General features: G+C 37.1%; 1 protein-coding gene across 1 annotated transcript in view; it reads right to left on the bottom strand.

The window, feature by feature from the left end:
• Positions 1-610: 610 nt before the first annotated feature.
• The window catches only part of LOC135079845 (arrestin homolog), an 83,915-nt gene continuing 64,774 nt past the window's right edge, over positions 611-19,751 (bottom strand). The window contains exons 7-11 of the mRNA XM_063974462.1: positions 18,260-18,321; positions 17,696-17,759; positions 6,573-6,681; positions 3,091-3,232; positions 611-2,526 (exon numbers count right to left, since the gene is read on the bottom strand). Coding sequence (XP_063830532.1) covers positions 1,997-2,526; positions 3,091-3,232; positions 6,573-6,681; positions 17,696-17,759; positions 18,260-18,321 — 907 coding nt within the window. The 3' untranslated portion in view covers positions 611-1,996. The remainder of the gene's footprint in view (positions 2,527-3,090; positions 3,233-6,572; positions 6,682-17,695; positions 17,760-18,259; positions 18,322-19,751) is intronic.

The raw sequence follows: 19,751 nt of genomic DNA, 5'->3' as shown, positions 1-19,751 counted from the left end.
TTCACGTTCAATAAATAGCGAATAAGTACGCGTGTATTTGAGGCGTTCATTCTCTCTTGCTGCTCGCCCAAGTCACATATCCCTGTTATGACAAAAGATAAGTACGCCGTACGTGTCGATTATTTTATATTTTGCGACAAAAAATGTCTTGCCTGCTTTTCTTAGAATGTCAGTCATATTGATTTAGTTAGCGTCATTTTAAATGTAGGTATCAATCGCATGTATGATACATAGAATCTCTAAAGTACACCATCGCACAAAATCTTACTTACAAATTGTTCAAACGTTTACTTTGGAACTTAGCAGTTGACATCACCACTAAAAAATAAGACCCCACTTTTAATATGTTATCATCAAAATATGATTGCCCATAGACTCCGTAAAGGTAAGGTCGTTTTCTTGCTGCCTTTTAATATACTAGATATTTGTTAAAGTAAAAGTCTACTATTACGGAGGGATGAGTGTGAGTTTATATCAAACGTCCTCACTAGCGAGCGCGTGAAAAAAATGTATGAAAATTTTAGTTCTTGAACGTTCCCGTAGCGTAGTGGCGCTGTGCAATCCGTGCGCTCACTAGTGAGCGCGTTTGATGTAAGCTCACAGTACACTCAGCCCTCTGTTAATTGATAAGTATTGGAGTTGGAATAAGGTAATGATTCGTTTTTAAAATTGTTGGTGTCAACTGCCAAACTCGCCTAATTGTATCATCAAATACAATTGCTTAGTAAATGCAAAAGTAATTTTACACGTGGCAATCACTTACACTACTTGACTAGTCGCAATTCGTTCTTCAGACAATTTTGTATTGACTAAATTACATAATTATATTTATGTACAAAGATATTGATAAAAACGCTAGATAATTTACCAAATTTATACTTCTTTACATACCTGAACCGTCAATAATTCATATCACGATTGCTAATTTTAACTATAATATAAAATCTTTTTTGTCTAATATGTTATCAATTTATCATTCACATATATAAAATTGCTGTTAATATTTAATACTTTACGAATTTTGACTCTTCCAAGATTTGAACCAGTAACATACTCGTAGTAACCACTGATTTTGTAGCCAGGTTGACGGCGAAGTAATATTTATCATATTATTTCATTGCGGCAAAAATATTCCAATGTAAAAAAATTAAGACTGAAAATTTTAGCATCGTTAAAATAACAGATCATTTAATTTCATTTCACAATAATAAGTTAGTATTTTGAATGAATAATAGCATTAGCATTGCAGAAAATAACTGAAAATTTTTTTTCAAACCTGAACCTCAAACAAACTGAAGGTTTCTCATTATGCGCCGAGAGCCACTTGTGTTTTTCTCGCGGAGAATCTTTTTGTTTAGTATGAAAACAATATCCAGTATGATTCTAGTAAGACCTAAAAATCACAAACGAAAGAAAATATATTTTTACAGTAATGTTATTCTAGTTTGTTTCAAAATTTCATGCAACTATTACTGACTTCGACTTCGTTTACTAACTCACATAATTCATATAGAAGCTTACTGTATTCAGTGTGATTTGATCAAACATTGAAAATAAATGGAGTGGCTAGTTTTTGATCTAGATTTTTTATTGCAGCTACTGTTTATTTAGGTTATTTGAATTACAGTAATATTATCAAAAATATCTGAATTTTGTAGTTGGATTTATTTATTATTTGGACCTGTACGAAAGCCTCGGGCATTTGGAATATAAATAAATACTGGTATTGCTTGGTGAAAATAGTGATAAAAATCTATAAAACGTATTCTACCTACGTCGTGCTTATTACAAAACTGTTAAATATTTAAAATATCTACTTACGTTTCATACAAAACTACGACTGCCGTCTTCTGTCTATACAACAAACAGCTCTCTTTAAATTCTCAGCAAAACCAATCTTGGGGCTTTGGACCACAGTTTTATCTATCTCTACAACTGGCGTCTTTGGTACATCAGTCTTTTGGCCGCCATCTCCCACGTTCCCTTCCTCGTCGGATCACGTATCTGAACCTTGATACTTCACGATAAGGTCCAATTCAGCTTCACTGGGCTTGGCGGCTCGCACTTCGGTGCCTTCGAATTTTTTGGGCCTTTCCATCTTGTTTTCTATATTGACCAGAACATCAGCCACGCATCTATGGTCTTCGGGCGATTTGACTTCTGCATCGTCACCGAATGCTGTTTCTTTGTCGCCGTTGTTGTTTTGCTTGTCTTTTTCTGTCTCTCCTTTGCTGTCTTCCTCTTCGCTGTTTTCTTTTCCTTCTAAAATCATCTTTGGGGTTGACTCTTCGATGACGCTGTCAGTAGGCGCTTCGTTGATGCAGGAGTGAGTGAGCGTGAAGGGCAGTTTGAGAGACACTTCGCCGCCCATAGCACTGAGTGTCAGTTTGACTTTGACGTAGTAAGACACGTAGATCGCGAACACGTTGCGGTCTTCGGGACTGTTGTTGCAGACAACAGTGGAAGCTAGACTCGCGCCAGATTTTGAGTAGGAGTCTTCTAAGGCAATCCAGTTTTTAGTCACTCCTGGGAACAAATTCATTTTTGAGATTTTGTTAATAAACAGATTTCCCAACAATCTTTGATACGTAAACGTCTTATGTTTAGAAGGTTAGTATTATTGTTTTGGCACCTTCTTTAAAGTGATGTGCACACATAAGTGAAAGATTAAATCGAAATAGAAAGTGTAACTTTGGTTTTACTCTAAGTGTCTGCTTAGCTTACTCGTACAGTGACATACCACGCTAGTAGTGTTAAGAGTAGGCGCACACCGTTGATTTTTAGTTGGCCGATAGTTGTGCCCGATTTCAAATTGTATGAAGAATTGGCCAAATCGAATCGGCGTAGTGTGCGCACTCCCATACATGCCCATACTGATCAACAGCCCGACTAAACTATTGGCCGACGAAAAATCAACGGTGTGCGCCTACTCTTAGAGTCTTCTGTGCTACGTGTGTTACGTCTGGGAATCAACCTCAGTTGTTACAGCTCTCATGTTAGAAAAAGTGATGTACCTACCTACAACTACATAGGTACATATTTTTAAAATTTGATATTTATTATTACTTTATTAATCTAGAAGCGTCTTACCTCTATGCGGCGTGAGTGTGTAAGTATCGGTGAGGGTCTGGCCAGGCAGCACGGGGGTTCCCCCGCACTTGACCACCGCCACCACATTCTTGAACTTGCCGTTGGAGAACATGCACACGTCCACGTGTTGGACCACTAGTGTCTAAAGAAGAAAGAAGAATACTGTAAGATTAAAACGTACGAGTCTTCTACGAGTTAAGGTCATAGACTTATCAACTCGGAAAGGGATCAACACCGTATCACATTTCGCGCGCTGTCCTGTCAACCGCGAGGTAAAGCGTTTACGTTATGGTGCGGATAAGTGTGCGTTGCAGTATGGAGTTTCATACAAAGAATACTGATCGCCTTGAGTTGATACGGTTACGATAACTTTCTTCTTTTCTCCTTGAGCTTTTATTTATTCACATTTTTGGTTCTTCAGTTGACTGAAGATGTAAGAAAACACTTGCAAGGTGAAGTTAGATTATTCTTCGAAGACGAAGACGAGGCAAGCGGTCAGAGTTTTTTTTAAAATTATTTTGAGTTTCCCCTTTTTTACCAAGCAATGTTTTGAACATTAGATAAAGCCATTTTTGTTCATAGTTAAGTACACTGTACATGTGCTGTAAAATTACCAACATATCATAGTATACCATGAATGAACTATGAACGTCCATGACCTCAGGTGAATGCCCGGTCCGGTATGTTCATATAGGTAGGTACTTAATTTGTCCTTATTATTCAACCTTTTATCAAAATTAGCGCGAATCCCTAGTCGTCTTCATCATCATGAAACTAATTACATTACTACAATTTAAGTATAGAAGTAATGTATGTATTTGAAATGAAATACAAACACTGAATATGAAGATGAGAATATGCATAAAATATGTTGAAATACTGCATTTTTCACAATTTCCATAATGCTTATGAATTTAATACAATAATGTGAGTGTCCACCGCTTACCTCGTCTTGAAGAACTGATAAATTATGTATGAAAGTAATAATATTAATGTGAAGTACTCAACGAAATTAACAGTTTAATGTATTACTTAGACTATTTTTTTATGTTATGGTTATGATACACGCGCAGATGGTAAGTAATTAGCTTTGTCCCTAAACACTTGTTGCTTAAAGTTCATAATGCGATGACAGTGTTGTTTTTCATTATGACGATCGCTTTATTAGTCCAACGCTGTAAAAAATAATGTGCAAAAAATATTTCAAGGTTAAATTTTTTGCATTGTTGCGTTACGTGGATTTGAAGCACTAGCAGCTTTGCTTTTTCTTTTATTTTTTGGTGCTTTTGACAGAAAATATGAAAAACACCTGATTTGATGCCGTTAAAAAGTAAAAAGGAGTTCGGAGTTTGAAAAGTTTTTCTGCGTAGATTTAGTTTTAAGTTTTAATATGGATTCATATTTACGAGAACAAGACCTAAGGGAAACATTATTATAAACTTTGCCTTTAAATCTCAAACAAATAATGCTACCCAATTAAAATAGGTAACCTTAGAACAAACTTCTGAGATTAGAAACATAAATCGTCTTCGTAAGTTGAATTTCGGAATAAATATTATTGTTTTGGAAGATTCTTCATTCATTAATTTTGTCTATTACAACGGCGGAGTAATTAGAAGTTGGAGTGTAATTTTTGATTTAATATTTTGATTAGATTATTGAGAGGTCTATATAAAATCAAAGATGGAATATTTGAATTGCGAACCGTTAATTTTTGGATCGACTATGAATGATAATTTTGTAACTAACGACGAGTCTCAGCTTAACGTGGTTCAATGTATTTTATTTATACTTTTGCACATAAAACTGTACAGTGACGGATTTAATGCCAGGTGGCATTCTCTGCCATTCAAAGTAGTACCTACCTAGATACACAATATTTTCCAGTGTGATGCATATTTAAACACATAAAACTTCCTCTCTTTGTCTGTCTATTGCTGAAAACTGAAAAAAAATCCGTTGAGTAGGTACCTAGTAGAATTTTCAGTGGTGGCTGCTTTTGTCAACTGTCAGAATGTATGGGAATAAAACTGGCCTCACTGGCTAAGATTGACGGTGCCTCACTTTTTTGTGCTTACTATCCATCTCAGCTTTAGTAACCTAGGATTATGAGCATGTAAAGATAATTTCCAAAACCATAATAGACATCGTTTACAATTATCACTGCTATCATGATTGGTGACAAACAAACAAGATAAACCAATGGAGATAGCTCATTAATTACACGGTCCATTCCAGCTCCCATCGCCTCTTATCAAGCCTAATTGATGCTGCCATAATCTCATCTTGCCCCTAATAGCTTTAAAGCAGCCACATTTGCTTGAGTCGGGACAGACAATAATCTGATTTCGTGTGATATTAGAGCGATTAGCGAGTTAGCCACTGTAAGGAGTATGTATTACGCCCGTATTCACAAACGATGCTTGCTTAAGTGAAGCAGCAAATTGAACGCACAGCGTTGAATAGAGCTTTGTGATTGGTTCGTGTGTCACCCTGTGTGTCCACGTGCACTGTGAGATCTCATAGTAATGTTTGTCAATACGGGCGTTAGATTGAGTGGTCTGAGGGCTTAGTGTGAGTTCACATCAAACGTCGTCACTAGAGAGCGCATTAAAAATATATGAAGATTGTAGTCCTTGAAAGTTTCCGCTAGAGGCGCTGTACAATCCGTCATACATTATATCACTTTTTTACGCAGTCGACAATGCGTTTGACGTAAACTCACACTACGCCCTCTGGTTTCAGAATTGAGATTTTGTTTTGAGCGTTCAAAAATGAAAAGTTCATAATTTTTCATCCTTGAGTAGACGATGAGCAAGCTTAAGCTGGAAATCTCAATTTAGAAACGGCCTATTTTGTATATTGTTTAGATCAAGAGTGTACAGGAAATTAGCAGTGACTCTCTGGTACGATAATTTAGTTAGCAGAACTTGAGAAACACATTATTTTAGATCGTGAGGAATTTCATTAGATAAGTAATAATTAGTGTGCTTCGTCCGAATTATGAAATCGATTCCACTCTATAAAAAACATGAAACTGATGAAATGTAACTAAGTAGATAGAGTTTGTTACTACAAAAGCTTGGAAGACTGGAAAATGAAGATTTTTGCTGAAAAGAAATGTGAAAAACCATAAATTCAATTTATGCCCTATTTTAAATTCTACTTTTATTTTTTGGAGTGATCTTGTTTTCTTTCTTGTTACACCCAAATATTACAAAAATTATAAAATAAACTATACAGGGTGTTTGACAGAAGGTTAGACAGGCGGAAATGACCTTACCTATACACCCACGAAGTTTTTCTAACCTTTCGCCAAACACCCTGTATACTTAGGGTGGGTTGCACCATCTTAATTTAACTTTGACAAACGTCAAAAATCTGTGAAACTCCATACAAAAAGCACCGGTTATCGTCATAGTTACCGTCAAAGGTAGGTGGTGCAACTCAGCCTTAGGCAGTAATGTACCCAATGTACTGACCTTAATGCGCCGCACCGTTTTGGACGAGTTGTTGGCCACCACCACGCTAACGCCGATCGATTCCCCGTGCGAGTACGTCGCCTTGTCCAGCCACGCTTCCAACTCCACCCTGTAGATTAGATTTTATGATTATTACTTGTTTTTGAAACATAGTTATTACTAACTAGCTTTCCGCCCGCGGCTTCGCCCGCGTGGAATTTTGTCTGTCACAGAAAAACAATATCGCGCGCGTATTTGCTCACCGTTTAGACCTACCCTGGACTACGACGAACATTTTAAGACCAAAATCAGCTCAATCGGCCCAGCCGATCTCGAGTTTTAATCAGACTAACGAACATCAATTTATTTTTATTTATATACAGGGTGTTAGGTAAATGGGTATATGAGCCGACACTAGCCCATGTTAACATGGTCATATAAATGGTATGGTGAAGTCAGAAAGGACAGTGCTAATCCATGTATGGAAGTTGGACCAAGTGCTGCCCAGAATGAAACGATAGTGCATTTTGTTCCTCAGGCCAATACTAATTTGTAAACCGAAGCGCACTGAAATCTATCCCTGGAGTTAGGAGAAAAAAAGATTTTTGTTTTGAATTATTTACATAAAAAATATCATCGATGTATACGTACTACGCATAAGATTTCGCAATTGTGGCATTCAATAACACTTGCTACGTTGAACTTAACCATACTGCATCCGTACACCTTACTTTAGTACGACTTCGACATTCTTTATAAGCGATCAAGCGCTGTTGCAGTAGTTTGGTTACTTGACAAAAAATAATTATTTCCAAAATGGAGCAAGAAGTTTTAGCTTACAATAACTTCAATAATCGATTGTAATACACCAATAAATTGATTTTTTGCAAGTATAGAAAACTAAAACTTCTTGCTTCATTTTGGAAATAATGAATTTTTTCAACTTACCAAACAATTAAAACAGTGCTAGATCGTTTACAAAGAATGTCTAAATCGCACTAAAGTAACGTGTACGGATGCATTATGGTTAAGTTCAACATAGCGAGTGTTATTTAATGCCATAATCGCGAAATCTAATGCGTAGTACGTATACATCGATGATATTTTGTATGTAAATAATTCAAAACAAAACTCTTTTTTTCTCTTAACTCCAGGGATAGAATTCAGTGCGCTTCAGTTTACACATTAGTATAGGCTTGAGGAACAAAATGCACTATAGGTTGATTCTGGGCAACACTTGGTCCAGACCCTGGCACTATCCTTTGATATCATAATTATTATTTTATTTTTTTTCATACAAAATAAATTTTATAAAATCCGACTTGTATGAAAATTAAAATAATTAAAATGAAGATATCAATTTTCTGACTTCACCATACCATTTATATGACCATGTTAACATGGGCTAGTGTCGGCTCATATACCCATTTACCTAACACCCTGTAGATAGATATAGATTTAATACTTAGCTTAGGGTCTACACATTAAACAGAGAACGAGCAGCAGCGCTCTCTGAAAAACATCAATCCTGCCTGCCAAGCGTGGAGATTATGGCAAAACCGTCCACTAAAGTGGAGGAGGCTCATAGTCCAGCAGTGGACAGTAAAGGGTTGTTGATGATGATTATGATGATGAATATAATACTTATCATTAATATACTAAAATAAACGTCAATAGCCCAATGGTGTTCGTGTCGGACTGGCCGAATCAAGATCCGAGGAACGCTGGTTCGAATCCCGCCGCTGGACTATTATGGTGAACCCACTCGTAGCACAAGCATTTAAAAGCTGATGAGTTTAAGGGACTATCAGTAATTTGTGTCAACACACCACACATACTACCTGGCTGATGAAAGAGATAAATTCATGATTAAATACCGAGTCAAAGCTTTAGAACATTTAACTTTATAACATTGTCTACAGAAATGGTTTTCGTTGAGCATATTTCTCGGTGAATTGTAAAATGTATCACGTTATCAGAAAATTGACCAAGTTTTATCTACAGTGACAATCTGATTTTGGTTAGTCGACCAGCACATCAGACTTTATATTTTTGTTGCAAAATCACATCTAATACAAGCACATAAGATTCAATGTGTTTAGGTACTTTGAAGCGCTGTCGTCCGTACACACAACAAACTTTGGGTCGGTGTAAATTTGCGGCCATTTGTAATATTTCGGAACTTTCGGGATGTTAAAAGCTCTAAATCTATTGACTTTAGTTTTAATGAGAATAAATTTTGTAAAACAAAACAATTGGTTGTGATTATGATAATAACATGTTAAAGTAAGTCGAATGTGATCATTTGTTTTTAATTGATTGGGCAGTTTTGGGTCATGCCAGATAGTAAATGGCCAAGTTGTACCTACTTAAATAAATTAAGCATTGAAATAAACCTAAGATCAACTATAATTAAATAACCTGTTTTTGAAGTTTCAATCAATAGTGTTTTTCATTCATTTAGTTAGCCAATGCATTCTACTTTATAAAAGTCCCAAGTAGAAAAAAATTTGTCTCATCCTCCACACAATTTAGTACGTTAAATGAAGCGTTATATTCCCTAAGCGTCCACTTAGGGGGCCTCGTACTTTAATCAGGGGAACGAAAAGGTGAAGCAAAGCGAAATTATTAGAACAAAGGGCAAAACAGAGAAATTGAATCTTCTCGCCCAAAGAACAAAACAAGTAATCAAGAGAATAATCATAAGACTTTATTAAGTTTGATCTGTGTTTGATGAAATATGACCAGTTTTTTGTCTTCTCATTATTTTGATATTAAACTTTAACTACTAGAGTACTCGTGAGTGCTTCGTGACTGTTTTGAAGTAAAATTCATCACCATCATCATTTTAGCCACAGGACGTCCACTGCTGAATATAGGCCTCCCCCAATAATTTCCAGATTAATCGGTTGGTTCCTGCATTTTCGATTTTGTGTCTATTATACCTATCAAATACCTACTTTCATTGTAAACCCGCATTACATCCAATATTCAAGATTCCTGCTTTTCATTGTCTTCTGCTGCGACCTAGTCACCTCACCATACATCTTCGAGCCGGATTACGAATGTCGAGCGGAATAAAATTCCGCTTGGCGAGCACGAGCAAAACACGCAGCGGCGAGGTGAATTCAAGGGCGTAGCAGACAGCGAACGTGGCAGCGATCCGTGGCAATTTGAAACGGGAATATTTCAAACTTCAACAACGGTGACGTCTACAGTGGCGATTATTCAAGACAATCCGTGGCGCCAGTACCGGATTATTTCATCAAAACCCTGAAAAGGGGCCTGCAGTTCATATTCGTGAGTTCGTTCCAATCACAAGCGCATTTCCTCTCCTCACTTTCACTTTCTAAATCAGTGCAGTGATTATTTTACCTGTCCAAGTATCATTCTAACAATTATCAATTCAATATTTTTAAAGTAAATTACCTACCTCTGACATTTTATCGTAATAATATTTGCACAAAGTAACGTTCCTTTAATATTCTAAACAGATAGTGCCTACGTATTTACTAAATTATATTGCATTCCAAACTTTCAGAGGCACTTAAACATTTGATTTGCTTCCATTTCTACCAAGCACCAAATCGAGATTGTTGTTTTTGCATTATAATCAGGTGAATTTTGTGTACATTACAGTTATATTGTCCCGAGCGTGGCGGAACGCTCGAGCCCGCGCATGCTGGCGTGGCTGCCGGCGCTCGGCAGTCCAAAGGTCACAGCCGCGCTCGCGGTGGCTCAAGCACGTGGCGCGTGCCGTGCACGCTTCGCATAGCTTCTACACGCTTCTTTCACTTCATTTTCATTTTAAGTATCATTCCAAAGGCTTCTCTCTTTATTTGTTTTTTTCTTCACGCCTTTTTTATAAAGGAAATAATTTTTTTTTTCTTCACTAGCTGGCGAAACATTGGTAAAATTCTCTTCTAACCTTTCTTCATTTGCACAGTTGCCTTTATTATTTACATAATGGAAGATTTAAAATCATTAAAACGCACTAGAGCATCTCAGAAATCAAAGTTAACTATTTTCAAATCTTATCTTGAACCACTTCTTGCTTGCAAAGACTTAAATGCCTTACAAATTCACGAAACAAACATTCGCTTAGCGAAAATCCAAGCATTATACGATGAGTTCGATAGCATTCAAACTCAAATAGAAAATGCAATCGAAATTCCAGGTGACGAGTTTGCCGAACGCGAGACCTTCGAACGAGCTTACTTTGGTGCCATCGCAGCGGCTCAGGAGCTGCTGAGCAGACACGCGACGGTCGGGCCTGTTTCTGGGGCTGACTTCGCGTCGGTGCCAGGCTCGGAGGTGGCAAGTGCTGTACCAAACATTAAGTTACCAACAATTAACTTACCTATTTTCACTGGACGCTATCAGGACTGGTTAGAATTTCACGAAACATACACATCACTAATCCACACAAACTCATCAATACCAAACATACACAAATTTCATTATTTACGAGCATCTTTAAGGGATAACGCTGCTCTTATTATTCAATCTTTAGATTTTTCATCAGAAAATTATAATGTTGCTTGGGATCTCTTGTGCGACCGTTACAATAACAATCGCATTTTAATTAATAATCATGTTCAAGCTCTGTTCAACATTGACTTTGTTACTAAAGAATCTGCAAGGGCCTTACGTAACATCATAGATATCGTAAACAAGAATCTACGATCCCTAAAAACATTAAAGGTACCTACAGACCATTGGGACATTCTAGTCATACACATTGTATCTAACAAGTTAGACCCAGCAACAGTACGCGATTGGGAAGTTCATCGTAATACAATAAAAGAGTTACCAACTTTGTCTGATTTTAACAATTTCTTAAAAAATCGGGCTGACTTGTTGGAAACTATGGACGAAAAACACTCACACTCACAACCGTTACGACGACACAGTGACGTCACACATGTTAGGCCAAAAACATTCATAGCGAATCAAGACACTACAAAACAAACACAAATTCCATGCCCTATTTGCAAAGGTTCTCATTCAATTTATCACTGTATGAAATTCAAATTATTACCAATTGAAAGACGTATAGACAGGGTTAAACAATTAAAACTTTGCACAAATTGCTTGCGTTCAGGGCATGATGAGAAACGATGCAAATATGGGACATGTAAAAGGTGTTCGCGTAGACACAACACTATGTTACACATAGATAACAAACAGGCCACAATCCCTCAGCCACATTCACAAACAGAATGTGTAGTACTTCCTGCAATGCAAAAACAAAGGGAGACCGAATCATTTTCACAAAACAATCAATTAGACACAAATAATATTACACTTTCAACAATGCATTCAGGTCAGGTTTTATTATCCACAGTCCAAATTCATATCACAGATAAATTTGGCAATTTACACAAAATTCGTGCCCTTTTAGATAATGGCAGCACGTCTAATTTCATCACAGAAAACTTACAAAGACAACTCAACATTCCATGCTATTCAACTTCAATATCCGTTCAAGGATTAAATAGTCAATGTTCCAAAATTACTAAGAGATGCGACGTAAATATTTCGTCCCTCACAAACAGCGGTTACACAGCAAATGTAAATTGCTTTGTTGTGCCGCAAATAACACAATTAACTCCTTCTAATTTCATCAACATAGATCATTTCAATATTCCCCCTCACATCCACCTCGCGGACCCTCAATTCAACACTCCGTCTGAGGTGCAGATGTTGCTGGGCGCAGACCTGTTTTGGCAGGTTTTGTCAAACAATCGAATACTATTAGGTAAAAACATGCCAACCATAGCTGAAACAATGCTTGGGTGGATAGTCTCTGGCCAAGTCAGAGGCAAACGCTTTCAAAACACAGTCAATTGCAATTTCATTCAAGACACTGAGCTCGAAACAAAGCTTAACAATTTTTTTGCGTTAGAGTCAGTTGGCACTACTCAACAATCCCCTTCTGTGGGTGAGAGTCAATGTGAATCAATTTTCACCAAAACCACTGTCCGTCAACCAGACGGCAGGTTCATGGTTACCATACCATTAAAGGAATCTCCTAACTGTCTAGGAGACTCCGCCGAGCAAGCTCTTTCCAGATTTCATGCATTAGAACACAAATTCAAACGAAATCCCACATTCAAACAAAATTACGTAGCTTTCATGAATGAATACATTTCTCTAGGTCACATGTCAGAAAACACAAATCCAAACAACACTGAAGTTTCATATTTCTTACCACATCATGGGGTTTTGCGAGAGGATAGCACAACAACAAAACTGAGGACTGTTTTTGATGCCTCTGCAGTTACAAGTACTGGCAAGTCATTTAATGATATTCAGCACATAGGTCCTACTATACAAGAGGATTTAGTTAGCATACTAATTCGATTCCGCCAGCATAAGTTTGTTGTAACTGCAGACATAGAAAAAATGTACAGACAAATTTTAGTTTCTGAAAGCCAACGCTGTTTACAACAGATCTTTTGGCGCTCAGATCAGTCACAAGAGGTTAAACAATACAAATTAAATACCGTTACCTACGGTACAGCTTCTGCGCCATATTTGGCATGCAGATGTTTAGTGCAACTTGGCCGCGACTGCATAGATCAAAATATAAGCAAAACAATCCTATCAGACTTCTATGTAGACGATTTAGTCACTGGTCATTCTGATGAATCATCATTAGTTCAAATATGCAAAGGAATAATTAAAGAATTAAATGGCGCTCAATTTAACTTACGCAAGTGGCATACAAACAGTCAGCTGGTACATAACGAAATTGTAGGCAAAGACAGCAACGAAGACTTAGTAAATCTGAGCAAAAACGAGTACACAAAAACATTAGGCTTACAGTGGGCTACCAGTAAAGACTCGTTGTTATTTCCACTATCACTAACAGATGTACACAAAACAAAAATAAACAAACGCACAATTTTATCATCAATCGCTCAAATTTTTGACCCATTAGGTCTAATTAACCCCTGTATGCTGCAGGCTAAACTTATATTACAAAATCTTTGGGCCAAGAATATTTCATGGGACGAACCATTGTCTCAAGAAATTAAATCTCAGTGGAACTGCTTTATACAACACCTACCTGAATTAAATAAAATTGAAATACCACGCAATGTTTTGAGCGATAAACCTATTAGAATTGAATTACATATCTTTTCAGATGCTTCAATTAAGGCATACTCTGCTTGCGTATACATACGCTCAATTTCAAACAATGGTGTTGTCGCATTTCATTTATTGTTAGCTAAGAGCAGAGTGGCCCCACTCAAACAGAAACTAACAATGCCTAGACTGGAACTTTGTGGGGCTCTTCTAGCTACTCACTTAGCAAAAAAGACTGAAAGTTCCCTGAATTTAACTTTAGATTCCAAATATTTTTGGTGTGATTCAACCATTGTGCTAGGTTGGATTAAGACATGTAACAAAGATAAACTGAAGTTGTTTGTTTATAACAGAATTACTCAAATTACAGAAAACTCAGAACCCTCCTCCTGGCACTACATTCCCACAAGTCTCAACCCTGCAGACATAGGCTCCAGGGGATTAAATGCAGCTCAGCTCAAAACTTCGACTTTGTGGTGGGGAGGTCCACAGTTCCTTCAGGAAGTGAAGTTTATCACACCCACACAACCTCAAGACATACACATCGAGAACTCACAAGAAACAAAGTTTCAATGTCATTTATGTGCCAGTGAAAGCCACGAAAATACTTTCACGAGTAGTTTTTCAAATTACAGAAAATTACAACGTATTACAGCTCTGATACAACGGTTTATAAATAATTGTAAACATCCAAATAATAAAATCACGGGCCCATTAATGACATTTGAACTTGAACACGCCACGCACACACTTTGTCGAATAGTGCAGCAAGACACGTTTTGTAAACAATATTCATTTCTTAAAAACAATAAACCACTTCCTGCCAAAGATAAACTACTAAGTTTAAATCCATTTATCGATGAGGCAGACCTCATAAGAGTTGGCGGAAGATTAAATAATTCAAATTATGACACAAATACAAAACATCCAATTTTATTACACGCTTCTCACAATGTTACAAGGTTACTTGTTCAACACTATCACACACTTTTATTACATGCAGGTCCACAGTTGTTATTAGCAAACTTAAGACATAAATTTTGGATTATTAACGGACGTAATCTAACGAGAAAAATAACACGTGATTGTTTAAAATGTTGCAGATTTTCAGGTAAAACTTACCAACCAATCATGAGTAGCCTGCCTGCAGAGAGACTGCATTCAGACTATCCATTTAGTAACACAGCTGTGGACTATGCGGGGCCAGTTCTTATAGCCGACAGAAAGGGCAGAGGTTGTAAACTTAAAAAAGCATACATATGTGTATTTGTCTGTTTGGCAGTTCGTGCAGTTCACATCGAGCTTGTCACCGACCTGAGTACACAAGGCTTTCTGTCAGCACTCAACAGATTCATAGCCCGCAGAGGCAGGCCCGCTGTAATATTTTCAGACAATGGCACAAACTTCGTAGGCGCTTATAACGAAATTTCTAAATTTTTAAAAAATAACTCTAATAGTATAATTACATATTCAGCTGAGAAGGGAATTATTTTCAAGTTTTGCCCAGCATATAGTCCCCACTTCAATGGCTTAGCCGAGGGATCAGTAAAATCAATAAAATATCACTTAAAGAGAGTATTATCACTAACTCATCTTGATTATGAAGAACTCAACTCAGTATTGGTAGAAATTGAAGCAATATTAAATTCAAGGCCTCTCACTCCTCTCTCTAATGATCCTTCAGATCTAATCCCTTTAACTCCGGCGCATTTTTTGATTGGACGAACAGTAACGATGTTGCCTGCTCCCCAGGTACAAGATGCTCACATCAACACTCTCTCAAGATATGCAAGAACACAATCGCTGAAGCACCACTTTTGGAACCGCTATTATATGGAGTATATTTCAGAATTACAGAAGCGAAGTAAATGGCGCAGAGATGGCGGTCAACCACAAATAGGAGAGATGGTTCTGATCAAAGATGACCGCCTGCCCCCCAACCGATGGCTGCTGGGTCGAGTCACTGCTGTCATCCCCGGCGCCGATGGTGTCAACCGTGTGGCCGACGTCTACACTTCATCAGGAACAATGAGGAGAGCCTACAACAGGCTCTGCCCTTTACCAACATTGGAACCAGACGTTCCAAGGGCGGCAGTATGTTAAGGCGTCTGTGTCAGCGCGCACGCACACAGACGCACCGCCGCGACCGGTTCGAGGAGCCCAAGCTGCAGAGCGGCGCGGCGCTGCCCGCCCCCCATTCGGGTCTCAGAGCGCGACGCGGGCGCGTCGATTTTGTGTCTATTATACCTATCAAATACCTACTTTCATTGTAAACCCGCATTACATCCAATATTCAAGATTCCTGCGTTTCATTGCCTTCTGCTGCGACCTACTCACCTCACCATACAATCTCAGTATATCAACATGAAAATATCATCCCTATAAACTTCAGATAGCTTGGACTTTCTCATACGACCCCTTACTAATACATATTTAAATTGGTTTCGCGGCTTAGCCGTGGCATTAGTTTGGATTTTTCTACACGAATATAATACGTTATTTTTAAACATAATTGAAGTTAACAGAGAAAAGAACGGTCTACAAGATAAAACAAATAAATACAAATTGATAGCACCAAAGGCGGCCAAAACAAATGAAACTCTTGTACGTGACAAACGTTCGCCGAATTCTTGCAAATTAATTTACAACGTTCGTAAGAGTTGAAATGGGTTGAAGACGACTTGACAGAAACGGAGTGAGATTTTGTTCTAACTTTTATTCAAGTATTAACCTTAAAATACATTTTGTATTTTAATTCTATCGTGTAATTTTCAACACAATTAAAAAGCTTTTGATTGCTGGTGTAATTGCACCTTTAGCATTTAATAGACTTTTGGCTACTTAGTTTTATATCATCAATGTATTTTTACTCGACTGCGCCAGAAGGAGAGTTATTTATATTACATTGAAACCTTTCTCGAAGTAATTACATAGTACCCAGAACAAGATGTATTATTTATTAAATATTCATATTTTCTCGGTAAATAAGCATTCACGAGGTTTCTTTTAATAAATAAGCATAAAATTAGATCACAAAAAACCTTTACACCTAGCGATATTGACTTAGCAGTAATATAGGAAGGTAGGTACGTAAGTAACAATAACTCAAAATATTACTTTAAAAAAATTAAGCTATTTTATGAACTCGAGATATTGAATCGATCCGTTGGAATTTGTAATTTGAATTTCAAACACTCCATAATCTGTAATCACACGACAGTTCCAGGATCCTACATTACTGGATTCCTCAAAACTGGATTGCCGTGAGAACGAGCCCTAATAATACGATTTTACACTAGGGATGTAGTATGTAAAGTACCTAAGTTATTCGACCTCAATTCCAAGATTGCAAAATTCGGCTACACCCGGCTGTGATCCGGATAGAAGGTAAGGTAAGGATAAGCCACTCAATCACTGACACGGCGGCTGAACCAACATCATCACTGTCTAAAAACGCAAAAATCCACGCCAATCCCTTAATGCTTCGCCTCAACGTGCGGGGTTTTGTACGGATTAGTGAAGTGATTTCATTTTGTTCCCTACAAGTTCGAAAAATCTGAACCTTTATTCACTCTTTTCTATCTGTGTTGGTACAATATCCTCCAAAATAATCCTATTTTATTGCTGTAAAAAGTTTTCAGGAGAACAGGAGTATGTACTACCAAGTCATGAGTATAATCTAGATTTTATTATTGACTAATAAAATATTTCGAATAAATAAAAAAATACACTGTGTGTTGCGTCGCATGGGTATCGAAAAAAGAGCTAAAGGAAAAATAGGATGTTTTAATTTTATGATCTGTGAATTGTGGACCTTTTATGAAAAGTCGTGGTATGTAAATGGTCCTAATAAACAAAGGAGAATAAGAAATGAACCTACCTTTCATCGGAGAGCGGGAAGGGCTTTTCCATTGCTTATGGGGAATGAAATAAATCAGATAAAAGCGAGATAGGCTGTTTTGGAGTTGATGAATTCTGGACCTTTTATGTAAAGTCGTGGTATGTAAATGGTCCTAATAAACAAAGGAGAATAACAAATGAACTTTTACCTTCCATCGGAGAGCAGAAAGGGCTTTTCCACTGCTGCCCTCGGAGGCGCCGGCTCGACGTTTTCTGAAACAAGTAGTATTCCAATAATTTACCTCCTATTTGAGTTTGAACAAGAAAAACATAACCCTCCTTTTGCCGCAGTCGGGTAAAAAGCGGGTTTATTTGACTAATTCGTAACTTATTTGCTACGTTTCGTTAAAAAACAACACGAACTGAACGCGGTTTTATTAATACATCTAAATTGAAATCGCGTAGCAGATATCTGGGATTTGGAATCTGCGGGAGTTTTGGAATTGAATAAAATAATAACTGGTTTACTGGATATTGCGTAGGTACAGAAGTTTCGTTCTGTTATTTATCAGGTAAAAGTTTGATTGTTACAAAAAGGGCCCTATTCCGTGTGGGTTTCATTTTCATTCCATTTTCCATCGACTGTACGGTCGGTGTCAAATAAAGCTTAACACTTCTTACGTAGTTGTAATAGATAAGTTCTAAACAACAAAAATACACAGTCTTATTTGAAACAGATCCGATATTTTGATAAAAAAATATATAAAACTCACCAATTTCAGCGCTTTTCGTTCGACAATTCTCATCAGTTTCCAATTTCGATTTGTTTTTGAGCCTGCAACAAAAACATTGAGTATTTTAATAAATCATCTACTAAATCACATTTGAAATGAAACCTTATTACGTTGATTTATGGCATGAATTACACTTTTTACTGAGTCTTTCATTCAAACTTATTTGATAATATAACCGGAAATCATTTTCATTTCCTCTGTGTCACGCCATTTTATGTGTAGGCAGGTGATTGGAGTAATACTCGCATATTTTACCTTTAAAGCTTTACTTTTAGCAGCTTTTATGAAAGCTGTAAATCAGTTTTCCTCGTAAATTTTACGAAATTAAAATATGTAGTATGTTTTTGCTGTAGATTGTTTCAGGATTTACTCCTGCTTTAGCTAAAGCTTTAGGAGTAAAGCTTCTTTCGGTGGAAGAAACTTCTATAATTTTATATTGCTTTTTTTATGCTTCTATATTATATTAAAAGCTCCAAAAACATGTTAACCCTTGGTACTTAACATGTTTTTGGAGCTTTTAATATCTTAAAATAAATAAGTACCGAACTATCCTTTAGTCATTTAATCAATTATGTCAATTAAATTAATGAAACAAAACAATCTAAAATGATTCATTTCATTGACAAAATTAAAAGAGCCGTTTAGTTTGTAGCATATCGGAGGCTGAAGAACGGTGAATTTGAAACTTTTGACGTCAGAATCTAACGCAGTTTTAGTAAAACCTATCCGCAGTTCGACCATCCGAAGCTTGTACCGACGACAGCACATCATACATCATCGTATATCTTCTGCAGTTGTAAATAGGTGCGAATATGCAACAAAAAGGTTGTGCGATTTACTGTACAAACCGCGCGTTCCGCTGCAAACGCAATTATTTCGTGCCCGCCTTTGTGAAAAGCGAATTGAACGTTTGTTTTAACCGCTTCAGCGTACTATCAAAAGAACAATTGGACTATGAGTTAACGATTTCACTTTAATAAAGGTAGAGTTTAATAATAGAATAGTGCTTTGCTGCCTCTTTATTATTGTTACATTTAAATGTTGATACAAAATTCCACCGCCGCTCGACTATTGTGGTGAGCCCACTCGTAACACAAGTAATTATTTTGCTTACCACGAGGGGCTAACGAGACAATTAGTAATTTGTATTAAAAAAAAGTTGATGAGCTGAGCACGCTCAAGCCAAAAATATATCAGAACCGGGCCTTAGTCAAATTCGCTAACTGATGTTAGATATTTTTTTATGCAAGACAAGGCAGTTTGACCGCAATCGCACCTGATGTTAAGTGAGATGCAGTCTAGGATGGTACATCTCTGCCCTGTAAGTGCCTATTCACTCTCGCCTTGAAAAGGCCCGGATTATAGTGTACAGAAAAGATAGCAGCAGGCAACGAATTCCAGTCCCTAAAGGCATTATAAAAGATATACCCTTTGCCTTACAAGACGTAGTTAAGGGACAGTGACGTTTTGA

The sequence above is a fragment of the Ostrinia nubilalis genome, chromosome 2 (genome assembly GCF_963855985.1).
Source record: "Ostrinia nubilalis chromosome 2, ilOstNubi1.1, whole genome shotgun sequence".
Taxonomy (NCBI): domain Eukaryota; kingdom Metazoa; phylum Arthropoda; class Insecta; order Lepidoptera; family Crambidae; genus Ostrinia; species Ostrinia nubilalis.
Note: the sequence above shows the minus strand (reverse complement) of the source record. Positions and strands in the feature narration are given on the sequence as shown.